We start from the raw sequence: 19334 nt of genomic DNA on the forward strand, positions 1-19334 counted from the left end.
CAGTGCAGGGCGAATCATAGGCACTTCTAGAAAATACTTGCTGAATAAGTAAATAACACACAATAGTTTCAATTTGTTTCTCTTTCTAAAGCTAAAGAGTTTTATGATTTTTGCTCCAGACCAAGCTCACATTTATACCCCTCATTGAATCAAAAAACTTAGGGATAAATTTATTTCCACATCGTTTCCCTTTCACCCACACAACAAAAGTTTGCATATAAAAAAAATCAGTGCAGGCAGGCTCTTCAAGAATAAATTATATACTTTGAATGTTATTCAAAACTTACTGGATTTTCAACCCAATAGATGTATTGCTCAGCGTCATCAAATTCAACATCTAAACCATTCTGTATCCCTGCTATGGGGACCATAGCATCGTTGCTCTTCACATCAGGATTAAGGGAGATTCCAAAAATTATATGTTGCCTTACAGTTATTAAGAAAGGTTGATCATCTGTGAAAATAGAAGAATATCAGTCAAAATCATATCCCACTATTCCCAGACATTTAGAGTAATGGAAGGCAGTAGCCTGTTACCATCATATGGGCTAAAATGACATTGCAGCATTGCAGCAATAAATATAATGTACTTCGTCAGACAAGCATGGGCCTTTCACAGGGTTTCAGTGGGCTGCTGGACCACAAGACCTCCAACCCCACATGCAACACTGTCTAGACTTTTTCAAGGCAGGTTGGTATTTATCTTACTCTTCACTGAGTCCTTACTTACACTGATAAACCACTCATATTTGCTAAACCTCACAGACAGGAGGTTCTTCCACTTCTACACACAGACAAACCTCACTAACACTGATCTCAGGGAAAGGAGAGTTGAGTTTTGAAAAAAAAAAAGTGAAAAAAATCATTTAGACTATTCTTGTGAAAGGCAGCTTACTAGTTTTAAGAATGTTCAGAAAATAAAACAACACTACAAAGTGTTGCCTAGTATTTATTGAGACCTTAATAAATCAATCCAATGTATAATCTCATCAATTGTTACTTGAGTAGTGTCTCTCTTCCCCATAAGATTTTAACTCCCAAAGGTCAATGACTGTGTCTGATTTGCTTATTATTGTGTCCCAGGGCCTGGTACTCAGAGCCTGGCATAAAATATTTGCCCAATAAATGTTTGCTAACTAAATGGATGACCACATGACTACATTAATGTAGAAGTGAATATGTAAATAGTATCTTCCAAAGTTCTCAAAACTGTCTACACATTGTAATTTAAACATTCCCATAGTATCTTAAACTATCAGTTCACTTAGCCACCTTAACAGATAATAAAAGTTCCTTTTTCAGAAACAATTTAATCTTTATCCTGATCCCCATCAAGAGTGGGGTTTTAAAATTCCTCTCCGAGAAAAGGAAAACTTTTGAATCTAAGTTTTGTGTTAAGATATATGTATAAGATATATCACATATTAAGATAAAGTATAAAATGATTAATCATTACATAACTTTCATAAGCTAAACATGACGTTTTCATTATTTTTATAATCTGGGAAACTTTCCATCTTCAGCAGGATGACTTGGTCATTTTTTCTTCACTTATTTTCACATCTCATTAGCTTTTCCTTTTTCTTATCATTTCTATTACTGAGAAATAACCCGGTTTTTATTAACTTAGGACAAATTTAAATTTAGTCTAATGTAAATTTTGCAACTAGTAACGCTTTACATTTTTCAAGTACTGCAATGTATAATCTTCCACAACAAGCCTGCAAAGTTGTTTTCAGCTGGAGCAAATGAGATTTGCAGGAGCTCTGTGACTTCTGCAGGAAACAGTAATAGGAGGTGGACCCTGGCCCATTCACTTCCAAGCCCTTCCTCTCTCAGCTGCTCCACATTGCCTCTCTTCTGAACAACTTCAATTGCAATAAAAATCGTCTCTCATTGATTGAGAATGTGTGCCATATTGCATGCATCAGGTAAATATTTCCCTTAATTTATCTCCCTCAAGTTTCCTAAGTTTGTTTGTTAGACAGGTCCTCCCTCAGTTTGCAAATAAGACACAAGGAAATCAAGCAATTTAAACAAGGTCACACAACCAGGCCTCCCGGACTCCAGAAACTACGTTTTTCATCACTACACTGCAAATACCGCAGGCCAGGTACTATTTATTGAGTATCAAATTACCACTCATTTCATTTGGTTTAACTGCAATTAAAAAAAAAAAGCTACATTATGAGTTTCAGCTGTACCAAGAAATTATCTTGCGATGATATTTAAGTATGTATTGATTATACATTATTAATGTTCATTGGCTCAACAGAAACAATACCTCTGTCCCAGTTTTATGGGGGACTTTAAATTCTTACTCACTCAAAACCTGATGCTGCCCTTTTGAATGGTTCATCTCCCTTTGCTTAATTGGAGTAATTCTCAACGAAAGCATTGTTTAGGGCCTAAAAACTTTGCTTATCTCATCCATGATACATGGGCCTTCTTGACTCCTCCATGGCACTCTTCCCTTAAGCACTATCTGCTTCTACTCCTTCCTGGGGATCATGTCTCAAGCCCTTTATCTGATAACTGCTGGTGTACTGAGAACGTTTACCACCGATGAACATTTGCAGGCAATGGACCAGAGAGCATGATCTCCTGTAACGCTGCGCTGGCTGAAACTGTGAGCGTCATGGTGGGGGATGATGCCAGGGGAGTAATAGAAAGGAAGTGGCCAGTAAGACAACAGGTAGCACAGGGAGGTGCCTGAAAAGTGCCATATGGAAAAGCAAAAAGAATTGATTTCACACACTGCACACGTATCTAAGGAGCAAATGGGTAAAAAACAGAGGACTGGGGAAGGAACAAAAATGGATATTGGAGAGTTTGTCATTCACTCAACATTTACTGAGTGCCACCATGTACCATGAAGTGCCACAGGCAATAAGCATACATCTACAGACCAGGTAGAGGCTTTATCGTCAAGGAACATAGCATCTAGAGGGCAAGACCAAGTATACGAGCCCTTACAATTCATTATGACAATGGCACGAAGGGGTAGGCACAGGGGCATCTAGGGTTTCATGGAAAGGAGTTCAGGAGGTGGTGACAGTTAAGTAGGTCAGTGTGTCTCTGTTTTTTGAAATTAAAGATCATCTCTTCATTTCTATTTTCCATGTCATAATCCTATTAATGTTAGTGTCAGCAGGGTCATGAAGACATTATAGTCAGGAATGGGAAATCAATGTTGTAATTGAATGACAATATATATGATCCCCAAACCTAGGTTCTCCTTAAGTCATACCCTGCACAAGCTGATCAGCACCGCAGCCTTCACTGGAGCAAGGACAAGGATTGTTCTCTAATCTTGCACAAAATCACTGAAGCAAGTGCCTTGTGCCCGAGACTGAGTCCGAAGTCTATTTGTATTTGGAGTAATTTTAGGGGTGCTGAGGTGATGTTTGGCTTGAGTTTTGTTTGTTTATTTGGTTTTGGCATTGTGAGGCATCTATTTTCTAAAGAATTAAAAAAGTCTCATATAGAGAAAGCACTCACTATAACATAAAATTAGAAATAAATAGAACCAGCTCATGATTGCCCTATCCAACTGTAACCACTGTTGGCACTTGTGTGTTCTTGTTTCCAGACTTTTTTAATGCATGTTTTTACAGGGCCAATATTGTGCAGTGTCTGCTTATTTTACTTAACAGTATCACAGAAGCACTTCCACATATATTCCAGCCACTTAGTAAACACCAGTTTAAAAGCTATTCAACAGTCAAATCAAGTAAAATGTTTCCACCTATAAATGTTAACAAGTTTTCTAAACGTCTTGTTGGGAAAAAAAATGTGGAAACCTTTTTTCGGTTAACATATATTGGCAATCAGTTACTCAGCTGGTGCTCTGAAACCAGCAGGGAAATCCTAAGAAAAAGTTCCTCTTCAGTAAAGTCAACCCATGAGAGAACCACTAGTGGAATTATTTGTGAAACAACAAAAGGCACTATTTAAAATTAACACTTATCAATCATCATCAGAGAGTAATATTGATTACACCAACCCCCAATGTGCAATTCAACAACCTTTGTGTGCTGAAAGAATGCTTTGTATCTGAAATGTCTACAGCCCAGTTTAATCTTCTCCTGAAAGACTCTAGGGACACACTAAATTAAACAATGTCAACCAGGATTAGGTACATAATGAGTCTCTGAGGAAAAATGGCAAATGTCAGTCCCTCTGTGAGAATTACCAATAATTAAAATCTTTCATCATGAAAGTATCATTGCACAATATTACATGCTGATGGAATTTGCTTTTCAGTAAGCCTACATCTGCATAATATCTAAACACTAAAAGTTTCCTGAATTTAGTATATATTTTCCATTCTAGATTAGGACTAGATTTCCTTCTAGATTACGACTCTATTATCTCTTAATTTAGGAATATGTGATAATTAAACATTTAAGTTGAACTTGTCTACAATTTTCATCAGTATCAAAATATATTCATTCGCTTCACTGAGAAATGAAAGGGAACTTGGGTTGAGAGTAACTTCTTAGATTTTTAAGCAATAATGAATTATATTTTTAAGTGTATTATACACAAGTACACACTCCAGAAGAAATCTCTTTTGTGAACCGGCTGCAACTTTTCCTTCTTTTCTTACTCCCTTAAGTACTTGGTATAATCCTCCACATACTCTTCAATCGACCCAATAAAATATCTCTAGGATGAGATAAAGATTAAATTGCTCAAATAGTCACTTGTAATATCTCATACAGACACAATTCTCCTTCTTAAAGTATCAGATGGTAATAGTAACAGTACTGAAACTGGAGTCAGAAGACCCAGGCTAGAACACTCATCAACTATTGGTTATAAGAATGAAAATGAGACAATGGAACCAGGTGCAGTGGTTCAGGTCTGTAATCCCAGCACATTGGGAGGCTAAGGCAGGTGGATGGCCTGAGGGCAGAACTTGGAGACCAGCCTGGGCAACATGGCAAAACCCCATCTCTACAAAAAATACAAAAAATTAGCCAGGTGTGGTGGCATGCACCTCTAGTCTCATCTCCTCAGGAGGCTGAGGTGGGAGAATCACATGGGCCTGGAAAGTGGAGGCTATAGTGAGCTATGATTACACTATTGCACTACAGCCTGGGCATCAGAGCAAGACCTTATCTCAAAAAAAAAAAAAAAAAAAAAATAGTGAGAAAGAGACAATGGACATGAAAAATGAAGCTGTGCACAAACGTTGAGAATGTTTACTTCTTAGGTGCAGAATTTGGAACTTCCCACTACCATGGCTTGTCAGAGAAGTCTAACTGTACCCAGGTGAGAGAAAATGTGAGGTTACAGATTGTTCAATCACATGCACAGATAACATTAGTTCCATATATAGAAACTATATTACAACCAAGGCACTCAGTGACATCACCCCATACAACACACATCATTCTGCAGACACCTGAGGAATCAAAGGACACAGCACACGTTCAGTCGCAATTGGGTTTAGAGTTTCCACTGCTTGGCACAAACTATGACCAGATCCGTCTTCAGAGCACACATAAGGCACATACTATACCTCTCAAGCAATTCAGGAGATCAGGAGACAGACTCCATCCTGAAGGACAAACACAGGAGTAAAAATGGGGCCCCTGTGAGGAAAGCAGGCACAGATGGCTGCAGCGGGAAAAGGCACATGGATTCACAGCTGTATGAGAAAGAAAGAAAGCACCAGTGAGTGGAAAACCACTACATTAAAATCAAAACAGAGTCATGCTCTTAGCGTCCTCCCAGAGGCCCCAGTACTGAGGGGCTTAAGTACGTTGTTACCTCTGTTGTTTTCTTTTGTTTTGTTTTCACTGAACTACTTACACTTTCAGCTTCCCTAGCATTAGGCTTTCAACTTAGAATTCATAAGGGACATGAGAGAGAAGAATGACTCAAGGTTACAGATCAATCTAGTCTATAACTAGATTATGAACAAACAGCCACTGAATAATCTGGAACTTGTAATAGAAATATGATGCCAAGTAATCTGTCTCCTTGCCTGACCTAAAAGAGATCTTTTTGCATTAAAATAAAAGTTGTGTGTTTGATGTGTGACCTTGTAGTTTACCTAGAGTTTTCCAGATTTGGTTAGATAATAATCTTTTATTTTTCTACTGATGATATCTCTGTGTGTCTCTGCACCTTGAAAATCAGGATTCTGTGTGGCCCCCACACACAGGATGTTCCATAGTCCTGTATATTCTTATTACACATATCATGCTATTAATAGATTATTAATCCATCATTCACCAGAAAAATGGTAGGTACTCACTGTATACCAAACACCATTCTAAGCACTGGGGACGCTATAAAAGTGGAGTATATATTCGAGCAAAAAGGAACAGAACTAAACTGAGAGAGAGAGCAAGAGAGATTTCAGAACATGAGGGTAAAGAGCAAAAGAATTATGAGGGGGTGGCTATTTTAGGTAGCGTGGCCAATGAGGGCCTCCCTGAGAAAGTGACATTTGGGTAGAATCCTAAATGACACGCTAAGCAACTCATGCAGAGATCTGGAAGAGAGATGTTCCAGGCAGAGGGAAGAGCTAGCGCAGAAGCTGAGAGGCGGGAGTCGCCTGCTGTGCTTTTAGACCGTAATGAAATCCAATGCGGCAACAGCGAGTGGGAGAAGAGAACAGGGAAATAGCAGCGACCACATGCTGAAGTGTGTGAGAAACAACGGCAGAGTTTTGAGAAGAAAGGGTTAAGTGAAGATCAAGTGACTTATTTCCCTCTCCCACTAGAAAGAATAGTACGGACGCCAAATCTTTCACCTAGCCACCCATACCATGCACTTTAGGACGACTCGTGCTGGCTACAGCAGAGCACCTAGAAGGCAGTGCTGCCATAATAAACTAGTCCTAAAAGTAAGCTGCTTTCAATCACAGAGTGGTAGCGGTAAGAGGATCAAAGGCACTATCTGTTTTGTACTCCATTGGTCAGCTGAGGAAACGGAGACTCATGTGAGGGTCACAGAGGTAGTAGCCAAATGCTGAAATGATGTAATTCAGATGTGCTGTTGTTATATCCAAGGTTTGAATTTTCCATGGTACATAAAAGTAATGGCAATGTCAGGACTGGGGAAAGTATAGAGTGGGGTGGTTTGTAAAGAGAAAAAGAAAATGTATTGCCCAAACAAATGGGTCTGTAACAGTGTGCATTTAGCATTCCCAGCATCAGTGTTTTCCAAGCTACTCCCAGGCAGGAGGTTTCTCTGTACCACTCACAATTTGGTTGTTTCGAAGGATGAACTGCAACAATCCCAAGGGGCCATTGAATATTATACATTACAACTGACTGGTTCCCTCCATGCCACTTGTTGGCTCGCATAACCCGACGAGTAGCACGGTCAGTCCAGTACACAGAGTCTTCAAAGAGAGTTAGAGCATAGGGATGCCGTATAATCTGTGAGGCAGAAGAGAATAGTGAGGCCTCATCCAAAAATCAAAGCCAAGGTGCACTGAGTCAAAGAGGATATGTGCTCAAGCAGATGCTTTCCTTTAGCATGTCATTATCAAATAAAAACACAAGGAAGTCATGGTACAAAAGAGTGGCAAAAAATACACAATTCATCCTATATCCCACTAAACCATTCAAGATCCTTTCACATACACATGTCATTTATTCTTTATGTTTGTCTTGGTAATTACAGTGGGCATCTATTTTACAAATGAAAACAAAACTGAAGCACAAAAAGCAAGATGACTTATCAGGATCACCTACTAGTTAGAAGTTAGATGGAACTAGAGAGCTTAGAGACTCCTCATCTCCCACTCCCACACCCCAGACTTCACTCCATCATCAGCACCCTTGTGCCTGCTATTTCCACTGTCTTATGCTGCCACTCACTGATTCACATCAATCTGTTACAGTTTAGGTGCATCTTTCCTTCAAGTCACAGCAACCATACAATGGCAAATTTTTCTTTTTTTAAAATTATTTTTTATTTATTTTTTAAAATTTTACTTTAGGTTCTGGGATACATGTGCAGAACGTGCAGGTTTCATAGGTATACGCATGCCATGGTGGTTTGCTGCACCTATCAACCCATCATCTAGGTTTTAACACTCACATGCATTAGGTATTTGCTCTAATGCTCTCCCTCCCCTTGCCCCCCACCCACTGACAGGCCCCGGTGTATATGTTCCCCTCCCTGTGTCCATGTGTTCTCATTGTTCAACTCTCACTTATAAGTGAGAACATGCGGTATTTGGTTTTCTGTTCTTGTGTTAGTTTGCTGAAAATGACGGCTTCCAGCTTCATCCGTATCCCTACAAAGGACATGAACTCATTCTTTTTTATGGCTGCATAGTATTCCATGATGTATATGTCTATCATTAATGGCCATTTGGGTTAGTTCCAAGTCTTTGCTATTGTAAATAGTGCTGCGATAAACATATGTGTGAATGTGTCTTTACAGTAGAATGATTTATAATCTTTTGAGTATATACCCAGTAATGGGATTGCTGGGTCAAATGGTATTTCTGGTTCTAGATCCTTGAGGAACTGCCACACTATCTTCCACAATGGTTGAACTAATTTACACTCCACCAACATTGTAAAAGTATTCCTATTTTTAATCGGGTTCAATAATAGCTCTTTGACAAAATATGTATTTTCTTTATTTTCCCATTTAACTTGTGAAAATAAATTCATTAGAATTTATTGAATAAAAAATATTACATAAAGAACAGGACTGAGAAACATAAATCTAGTTAATTTTTTTTTTTTTTTTTGAAAACAGGGTCTCACTCTGTCACTCAGGCTGGAGTGCAGTGGCACAATCACAGCCCACTGCAGCCTTGACCTCCCTGGGCTCAGGCGATCCTCCCACCTCAGCCTCCCAAGTAGCCAGGACTATAGGCACACACCACCATGCCCAGCAAATTTTTTTTTTTTTTTTGGTAGAAATGGGGTTTTGCCATGTTACCCAGGCTGGTCTTGAACTCCTGGGCTCAAGCAATCCACCAAACCTCAGCCTCTCAAAGTGTTAGGATTACAGATGTGAGACAATGTGCCTGGGCAAGTTAAGTTATAAATTTTTACTTGACAATTTTTTTTTTTTTTTTTTTTTTTTGAGACAGAGTCTTACTCTGTCACCTGAGCTGGAGTGCAGTGATGCAATCTCAGCTCACTGCAACCTCTGCCTCCCGGGCTCAAGCAATTCTCCTGTCTCAGCTTCCTGAGTAGCTAGGACTATAGGCATGCACTACCACACTGGCTAGTTTTTGTATTTTTAGTAGAGATGAGGTTTCACCATGTTGACCAGGCTGGTCTCAAACTCCTGACCTCAGGTGATCCACCTACCTCGGCCTCCCAAAGTGCTGGGATTACAGGCGTGAGTCACCACGCCCGGCCACTTGACACCATTTTTAAAGGTATAGAAGCAACAGATTCACATCTACAGCTCAACTAAATCACACGAGTTATAAAAATCCTCCCTGGACAAGGCACAATCTGACCATGAACTGGAATGAAAATATTCATTTTCCTGTTATTCATATGGGATAGACTGCGTCTCACTGTTGCTGGTATTTCCTGGATTGACCTGATATTGTCTATGACACAAAAATCAATTTCTTAGCTTTTCTGATACTCGTGTGATTTCTACCTATCCACAACTGTAGTTTTAATTTGGTTTTCCTCACCACCAACTTACCAAATCACTGGCTATCACCTGTCTCCGATGGTGTCCATTATAATCACAAAAGTCTATGTAATCAAGATAGGAGTCCATGAAGTAGAGCAGTCTGTTGGGGTAGTCAATAGTTAAGCCACAGGGCCAGAAGATCTTGTCCTGGACAATGACAGTGCGCAGGCTGCCGTCCATGCTAGCCCGCTCGATGCGAGGGTGGTGGCCCCAGTCAGACCAGAACAATAGATGCTCACTGGGAAAGGAAACGAGTTACCAATTGGAGGGGATGTATTTAAGTATTTAAAATAACTGTCATTTTAAATAATACAACATCCTGTTTATGCCCTGCTTAAAATAAATCATCTCTGGTTCAGAATATGTGCACAGAGTTTATTATTTCCTCTAAGCATCACAAAGTAAAACTGTCATAACACAATCACAACCCATCTGGGTATTTTTATAATGTTTCATAAAACATGTAATACATAATGTCATAATGTAGTACATTATGATATTGAAACGTCTCAATGCCAATTCATGTTTGTTTATAATCCACAAATAGTTGATCTAGAAAAATCCATCTGTCCTTGTTTGTCTACCCTGTCATGTTTTTAGATAAGGAGATTAATTTATTCTTCATCACGGATTCATCATAAATTTCACTGGTGTGTAATACTTTACAATATCTAGGAAGTCAACATCACATTGAACATAACTTGCCTAATTTGCCGCCCTGCAGCAAAGAATCTAAGTTATCAAATATAAGTAAATTCAGGGAAAGAAGCCCTCAAAGATTTCCAAACACATGGGAGAATTTGTCTACCTTCCCTTTAGGACCAGTAGGCAAAAACTGCCTTCCTTACATGACTTAAAAGGGAGCTCTCATAAACTACATAAAACTGAAGCAGAAAAATCCAGCTTTTATGTTGTATAATCATGAGTTATCAAAGTTACATCAAACTGGCCCCTCTATGGACTATTACTGCATGCAGTAATTAGAAACTTAATTTTTTTTTTTTTCGAGACAGAGTCTTGTTTTGTCGCCCAGGCTGGAGTGCAGTGGCATGATGTCTGCTCACTGCAAGCTCCGCTCCCCCAGGTTCATGCCATTCTCCTGCCTCAGCCTCCCGAGTAGCTGGGACTATAGGCGCCCACCACCATGCCTGGCTAATTCTCTTTGTATTTTTAGTAGAGACAGAGTTTCACCATGTTTGCCAGGATGATCTCGATCTCCTGACCTAGTGATCTACCGGCCTCGGCCTCCCAAAGTGCTGGGATTACAGGCGTGAGCCACCACGCCCGGCCAGAAACTTAATTTTTAATTATATGACATTTTGAAAACTGTATTGCCAAGCTAATAAATCAATGTGATCTAAAAATAAAGTAAACAATCAATTGCTCTTATATACTTCATGAAGAGGATAATTCAGATGAAGGAGAGATAGCAATACCCAGTTGGACACCTACCATGTTTAAACAAGGGATCATTTTAAATTTTGCATATCAGCAACATGCATATCAGCTACATCATGTTATTGTTGTTTTTCCCTCATCATAACCATGTCAAGGCAACATAATTAAAAAAAAAAAAAAGTCTTACTTCATTCTGGGATCTAATGCTAGTCCTCTTGGATTTGTTAGGTTTTTACTAATCAGCACAGTCCTGTGGCTCCCATCAATTTTGGAGACTTCAATTGTTTCCAGCGCATAGTCTGTCCAGTAAAGATTACGACCTACCCAATCTATTGCAATAGTTTCAGTCAAGATGATGCTACTGTCAAATATCTAAAGACAAAAGTGAATAAAGACTGATTTCTAGAGCAAATAAATGAATGCAAACATGGATATTATATAAAAATCTAGATTAAAACATCTAACTTGTCCTATAATTACTTGTCAGGATTAGAAAATTTTGTCCTCTCATGTAGCTAACCACCAAATCAACAGTAGGGTTTTCCGAGAAAAGTATACAAGATTTTGTCCCACTGAATATTCTAAGATAACTTCATTGTTGGGTTAGTGCGTAGTTTCGTTTTGGTTTCAAAAGTTTTTGCAACTAAGCAAAAGCTCTATCCATTTGCTTAGTTGGCAACATTACGAAACGTTATAGTGTTTGCATGCAAAGAATAATATCTCTGTTAATTAAGCACCAATAATTACAAAATAAAGTTGTAAGAGGCAGAGGAAATGTAACTATCAGGAGCCAAGAAACTGAAATTCTGGGAGATGGATTGAGAAATATCACTAAATTAAAGTTAAGAAAAGCAACCCCTTAACTTTCCTGCATTTTCCTCTGCTCTCATCCACAAGAAAAGACTGCAAAAGGAAACTTAAAGACATTGTGAGCTCTCTGCATCACTGACCTGGAATTCAGAATCATGCATCTGCCTTCAGAGGCCACCCTCCTATTGAAAATAGCCATAAATTCGTAGTTATGAACATGCAAGTCTCTTGGGTGTTATGTGGCCCAGAAGGTACCATGAGAGCTACCCGGATGAGGTAGGGCCTTCTCTCACTGGTGAATAACAGCAAACAGACCCAAGACAGGGGAACTAGCCAGGCCAAAGGTCAACAGAAATGTACTTACTACTCTTCGGTCCGTTCCATTTTGAAACGCACTCCAGGTTTTACCCTGAGTTGCATCAGACCAAAAGATACGACCACTAATTGAATCAAAATCAACAGCTACAATGTAAGAACCATTCTCGACCAATGAATAGATATTGTGGACCTGGGAGGTGACACTGTCGGCAATAATTTTGTTCTGACTTGCCACAAGTAACAGCAGATTCTCAGATGCTGTTCAAGAAAAAAATGCAAAAATTTCAATGATACTGGGAGAAAACACAAAACAACTCTTTAAAACATTTGATTCAATACTTTTGATAACAAAAAGAAGGTGTAATTCCAAACTATAGTAAGTTGGTGGGGAGGGGAGGAAGCCCCGTAAGAATGATTTTAATCACTTCATTCTTAACCTTAATAGTTAGCTGGTTTTCATGAGTCCTTAAAATAGACTCTTTCCTGGGTTATATTTAAATGTGTTTCTAAATACTAGTCTAGAGGAGACTATGCTTACATTCTTCCTTTTACTGTATTTATTTTTGCACTTTGTTTATCTTCCTTACTATTTAATAGATTGTAGGCTTCTGGACAGCAGGAATCATGTCTTAAATATTTCTGTTTTCTGAGGCTCTCAACTATGGCAGAGAGTTCTAATTCTCCCAACACCCCGTCTCTTCTTTTTCTTTTCAGTAATAAAGCATGCCAAGTTTTAGCTTGGCACAGACTCTCCAGCCAGAGACATTTCTCTCCCTCCACTGAAGTTTGGATAACCACATGACTAAGTTCTGACCAATAGGATGTGAGTAGAAATTATGAATCAAATTTCAGGTCACATCCTTAAAAAGGAAGCTGCTTGCCTTCCACTTTCTCTTTCCCTGTCCTACTTTCTAAGGGAAGCTAAAGCCTGGAGCATTGGAACCCTTGATGTAAGTCACACGATGAGGATAACAGAGCAGACCCATGCCGTGGACTGTCTGACATCCAGACTCCTACTATATGTAAAAGAAAGAAACTTTCTGTTTTTGTTTTAGCTTCCTCTATTTGGTCACTTTGAAAGTGGTCAAATCAATGTCCTAATACACAGTAAAAATCACTTTCTTATAGCAGAAACTGAATTAATATTGGTTGAATTCAACTAATGAAGCATTATATAAAGATGCTTAACTATAGTATAGAAGTCATTTTAAATGATATAAAAGCCAATGATTTAAAATATCATCGACTTGTATATGTTTTAACCTCTATTTTCCAAAATACACCAAGATTTTAATGTGTATTACCCCATTTAATCCTCACAAAAAATTGAGGTTTAAAGAGATTGCATAATCTTTCCAGGATTCAAGTCGATCTATCTCCTAATCAACATTGTCAAATGCCTACATGTGCCATTTGATTTTAAGCTCCGGGATGTGCTGATAAACTGGCTAGGGTTAATTCAGCAATTACCTGTAACTTTGCAAGTCCTCCCGTCACTTTCTAACATGTAGCCTGTATCACATGAGCACCGGAAAGAACCTCTCATGTTGTAACAGTGCTGGCTGCAAGAGCCTGGAATATCACATTCATCTACGTCTTCACAGGTCTTAGAATCATTGGCAAGTAAGAATCCCAATGGACATAGGCATTTCGCCCCAAAGGGCTCTTGAACACACTCGTGAGTACAACCACCATTGAAATCTGAGCAGCTGTTCCCGTCTAGAAAAAAAGAAAGAGAATAATGAAAAAAGAAAATCAAGAATCTTTGCTTCTTTGATTCACTCTTATGCAACATTTATTATGCAGTCTCATGCCACCTTCAATATGATGCCCAGACAAGAGCTAAGTGCAGCATTCACTTGGGTGAGTTCCACAGGCTGTTCAGGGTTTGCTCTAATTTGCCTGAGGATTTACCATCCTTCATATCTATTGGAGTATGACCACCTTCTTCACTACAACCCGATAGTATAACTCCATTTAATGCAATGAGAACCCTTGGAAAAATATTGTTGACATCAACGAAGAAAAGTGTCATTGATAGAGCATGCAAAGACACCTAAAATTGTTTCTCATTTTCTTCCTCTGAAATTCTTCTATCTATACAGAAATGGAAGATAGACAAACATTTAAGAGAAAAGACTAAAAAATCTATGAAGTGAACAAATCAAAGAGGGAAAGGTCACTGAAACATTAGAGTACACAGATCCAATAACACATCATCATGCCTTAGTTTCAGGGCCGAAATGAAAATGCCTAAAGCCACCCTAAGACAGTTCACATGCCTGGGGATGCAAACGCCCTCTATTTCCATGTGTACTCTAACATATTTGTAAGAGTCATAACACAGACATGCATTAGAAAGGGAAGCAAGTTAATATAATCAGGACGTTTTCAGAACAAACAACATATATGAAATCATAAGAATCTGAAATACTTCACAATCATACCTGGCTGGGGTTCATCTGAGAGTGAGCATTGATTAAAGAGGAAAGAAAGAAATGACAGTAATTAGGATTACATGCCAATCACAGCACTTTAATCACAGCAACACAAATCCCTGGACTTCATTTTTTTGTGACAAGTTCTGATTGAAATTAGAAAATATTAAAGTTAGAAAAATTAATAAGCACATTGCCAACAGAACCAAATTTAATTTGACAATCTAATGGCCTCAATTTAGTCTCATTTTTTGAAACAAAGACATAAAAAGAAGTAAAAACACATAACCAAGTACAAAAGATTTAATCAGAAAATTATCCAATGGTGATGTATTTAAATTCAACTATGGTTACTCCCTACACAGATGTGAACTCAGAGAGGAACTGAAATCCTTCCTACAAAGCTACACAGTGACTGTGACAATGGTAATGCACACGAGGCTACTGTTCAGAATGAGTTTATGGCCAGTAAACTGTGGTCAGGAAACTTACTGCAAAGTGGGGACTCATCTGTCCCATTGGGGCAGTCAAAGATGCCATCACACACTACACTCAGATTCACACAGATGTAATGGCCAAGACACTGCCATTGCCAACTAGGACAGCGAAAGGGCTGAGTAGGGCAGTCCTTCTCATCACTCATATCCCCGCAGTCATTGTCCCGATCACAGAGCCATGCCCTGTGGATGCAGTTTCCGTTGTCACAGTGGAAATATGATGAAGGGCAAGTCTTGGGGACACAGGCATTGTGCTCATCAGATCCATAGAGGCAGTCTGGATGCCCATCGCACTCCCAGAAGTTCGGGATGCAGATGCCATCTTCTTGGCACTGAAATTCATCTGAGTGGCACATACCAGGAGGCCTGGTTGCTAGAAGGAAAACATGGGGAAAATGGGCTTGTGAATGTAATTTGTGACCCCTTTTATAGTCTACACTTAGAGGAAATTATTTTGGATCCAACAGTAGGTTTATAGTAATGACTATGACCAAATTAATATTGAAGGCTAAATGATATAGAGTCTTCTCCCACATCATAGTACATAGAAACACTTCTGTGGCAACTAGTGGATCTGACAACAAACGAAGTACAGAATGCACAACTGCTGACTAGCAGATAAGTAAGTACCTGTGTCAAAAGAACATTCCGTTTCCTTTTCCTGTGTTTCTAATGTTCTTCCAATTGCAGATTCAATAATAAAGTTTATCTATCTTTCTATGAAAGAATCACTAGAACATTACAATACAGCTTAAATAGCTATGATTACTTTGAACTTCATGTGTTTATTATCATGTTTGGGTGTTACTATTTTCCCTCAGATGAACTATATCCAATGAAACCAGCACACACTAAGTAAAACTAAAGGTAAAGGTAAATACTCAATTCTTTGCAAACTTTCCACTGTTCATCGAGCAATCCTGGAGATATAGGTAAGAACCGCTTCCCTATTTCACAGGGGTAAACCAAAACTCTCTACCAGGGATCTCACAGGGCAACAGCAAGCCAGCACCAATTGACAGTTTAACCTCAGTTCATCACAGAATTTTATGTTTTTAATGTGAAACAGGAAAATTAGTGATTAGGAATTTCTAGATGTTATGCAAACTATAAAGTATATAAGCATTTTATTTAACTTTTCATTTTAATCCATGGCTTTACACACTACCTTTATGATGCAGGAGGAAAAATCATGAAAACTTACTTTTTATAGTCTGAAACACCATTGTTCAAACAAATAATCAACTCACTGATGAGTTTTTGCAAGTCTAAAATTCATTTAAAACAAAAAGTGGGCAAATAACAAATCATGCGAGTATAGGTTTCCAGTCTGTGAAGATTATAGATCCATCAGAATTATATTGTATGAAGTCCTACTTGAGTCTTCCAACTGGAAGAAATTTCTCTTCTCTGAACCTCCATAGAATTTTGTCTGTGCCATTTCTAAGACCCTTGTAACTGTCTATCTTGCTTAATTGTCTCTTGCCTTCTATAATCTCCCTTACCAGAGTCTAAGGACAAAGGCTACAAGTAACATCTTAGCAGATATTCAACACATAATAGCACAAAGAATGAGTTCATCAGAGTCAATACTAAATACAGCTCCATACCATTCCTACACCATGATTTGAGCTCTCTTCTGAAACTTAAAAGAAACCAGTAAAATATCTTTATATGGAGTAGAGCCTCAAAAGTTTAAACCCACTAACATGGGAAGTCCTAAGAAAAACTAAAACTGAAAACAAAAATATCTAAGAAACATTTAGCCCATCTAAGACACTATTTGAAGTGTCCATTTATACAACCACTTGATTCGCTAATTACACATTATATGGCAATGTCTACTCAATTTTACTGTATGTTCAATACTGCATTCCTTTGAGGATACTTTCCCCCAGTTTGTCTGAGTTAGGGAAAATGTGTGGCAATATCAATATCAATACTGGCAAAAATGAAATGACCCCTTTGTCTGAAACATGCTGGGTTTGTGTTACTTACGACAGCCTGCTTCATCCGAGTTGTCACTGCAGTCAAAAACACCATCACAACGATTCGTGACGCTAATACATTTATCCCCACTGGCACACTTGAATTGAGAAGCAGTACAGTTTAATACTAAGAATGAAAGAGAAAAGCATTAGAAATTAACTCAAGGCTAAAATGACTAAACACTGAGATTTTTCTTTTTTGTTGTTATACTTTAAGTTCTGGAGTACATATGCAGAAGGTGCAGGTTTGTTACATAGGTATACATGTGCCATGGTGGTTTGCTGTACCCATCAACCCATAATCTACATTAGGTATTTCTCCTAATGCTATCCCTCCCCCATCCCCCACCCCGCAACAGGCCCCAGTGTGTTATGTTCCCCTCCTTCTGTCCATGTGTTAACACTGAGATTTTTCTAAATAAACACTGTGAATAAAAACAAAAGCAATGCACTTACCACAGCCAACCTCATCAGATCCATCAACACAATCCTTGTCCCCATCACAGACAAAAGATAGGTCAATACATCGATGGTTGGGGCAATTAAACTGACTAGGCTGGCATGTCTCTGTCGAATCTAATGTCATCCGAAAACAAAACCAACAAGTTTATTTCCTGTGCAACAAGTACCAGAGTCAAACTAAAAATGGCTAAATAGCTACAGAAGTTATCTCAATTGTACATGGGTTCAAAATTCTTTCAAATCAGCCACACTATCAAAGTCAGCTAAGCAAAAGAACTCAAAACTAGGATAGGTTTTAGAATTGAGAATAAAGGATTACAGGGCAGAGTCAGAAACTGTTACTACACCTTGGAAAATAGACCACATTTAGAAAGTAAGCATCATGTGCTTGGACTGGGACTACATTTAACGAATACTACGAAGTCCATGACTCTAGACCAAAGCCAAGCAATGGAGCCCAATTAGGCAACAAAACCAGCATGACCCACATGCCTAGTAGCAACAGTGTGTAGATAGATCCCCCAAACTGGATGTAAAAGTCTAAACAGAACAATTCTAAAAACCAGGGTCCTACCTTGCTGTTAAGACCATAGCCTTGGAGTCGGATGCAGTGGCTGGTCCCACCCACAACATGAAATTATATTAAACACAGACTTATAGGGTATGAAAGCTAGAAGGGATCTTAAAGCTCATCTATTCCAAATGATAGTGACTTGCCTAGTGGTGCAATCAGAACTAGAACTTAGCCCAGGGAACTTTGCTCCATCTTAAACTATTATTGAAGACATGAAATAAAACAACAAGCTAAAGGAAAGCAGAACTGGCAAGATGGAAAACATGTGGATAAGATCAATGGAAATTTAAATTTTCTGTGCCTCTTTATTTTGATGTCTTTTTGCTTGTACTAAATGAAAAAGAAACATCAATAGCCAAAGGTCTGGATATGTCTATGTGACTTTTAATATTGTTTTAAATATATAAATAGATAGTTGAGGGATTTTCACTTTTTCAATTCCTATCTGAATTGAAATATTTGGCATCAGAGGCAGTCCTTGCTTTGCTTCCATAGAACTCAATACTTACAGGTGGACTCTAAGCATCCCATGTGCAGGCACATGCCTTTATCCTTATAACCTAGCGATACAGAGATTGACAAGTGGAATAGAAGTACTAAAGAGACAATGAAAATTGTATGAGCCTTAGAGGAAAGAATGCAAGGCTGTTTGGTTGTTGAAGTCTATTTACAAGGCTGACCAACCAAGAGAAACCAGTTCAAAACTTACTGCAGTTCTTTTCATCAGATCCATCCCCACAATCATTGTCTGTGTCACAGACCCAGTTCTTTGAGATACACTGGTGATTATCACAGGTGTACTGGGTGTCAAGGCAGGAAGCAGGTGTGTGGGTGGGGCAGTTGTGCTCATCACTGCCATCCACACAGTCGTTGCGCTTGTCACAGCGCCAGTGTGCAGGAATGCACTCCCCATGGCCACAGGTGAACGCCGAAGATGAACAGGTATTATCTACAATAGTAACAAACTGGTCATGAACAAATTCGTTTTTACAGACTTTTAAATGAGTTCTTGCCTTGTAAAGGCTCAGTTCACCTTTTATAATGGAGGCATTGTATATAATAAGGAGAAATGTTCATCAAGTGATGTCATCATCATTAACATCATTATTAGCTGGCATTTATTTGGTATTTATCATAGAAAAGGCATTTTTCTAAGTTATGCACACACACATCATATAAGTTTGCTTTAAATCCTCACAAG

General features: G+C 38.7%; 1 protein-coding gene across 1 annotated transcript in view; it reads right to left on the reverse strand.

Moving 5' to 3' along the window:
- Positions 1 to 19334, reverse strand: part of LRP2 (LDL receptor related protein 2) — a 220105-nt gene that overhangs the window by 96800 nt on the left and 103971 nt on the right. The window contains exons 22-32 of the mRNA XM_073019794.1: positions 18843 to 19082; positions 17554 to 17673; positions 17108 to 17224; positions 15105 to 15482; positions 13645 to 13893; positions 12221 to 12432; positions 11234 to 11418; positions 9658 to 9886; positions 7226 to 7403; positions 5531 to 5659; positions 288 to 454 (exon numbers count right to left, since the gene is read on the reverse strand). Of these exons, the coding sequence (XP_072875895.1) occupies positions 288 to 454; positions 5531 to 5659; positions 7226 to 7403; positions 9658 to 9886; positions 11234 to 11418; positions 12221 to 12432; positions 13645 to 13893; positions 15105 to 15482; positions 17108 to 17224; positions 17554 to 17673; positions 18843 to 19082 (2204 nt within the window). The remainder of the gene's footprint in view (positions 1 to 287; positions 455 to 5530; positions 5660 to 7225; positions 7404 to 9657; positions 9887 to 11233; positions 11419 to 12220; positions 12433 to 13644; positions 13894 to 15104; positions 15483 to 17107; positions 17225 to 17553; positions 17674 to 18842; positions 19083 to 19334) is intronic.

The sequence above is a fragment of the Chlorocebus sabaeus genome, chromosome 10 (genome assembly GCF_047675955.1).
Source record: "Chlorocebus sabaeus isolate Y175 chromosome 10, mChlSab1.0.hap1, whole genome shotgun sequence".
NCBI lineage: Eukaryota > Metazoa > Chordata > Mammalia > Primates > Cercopithecidae > Chlorocebus > Chlorocebus sabaeus.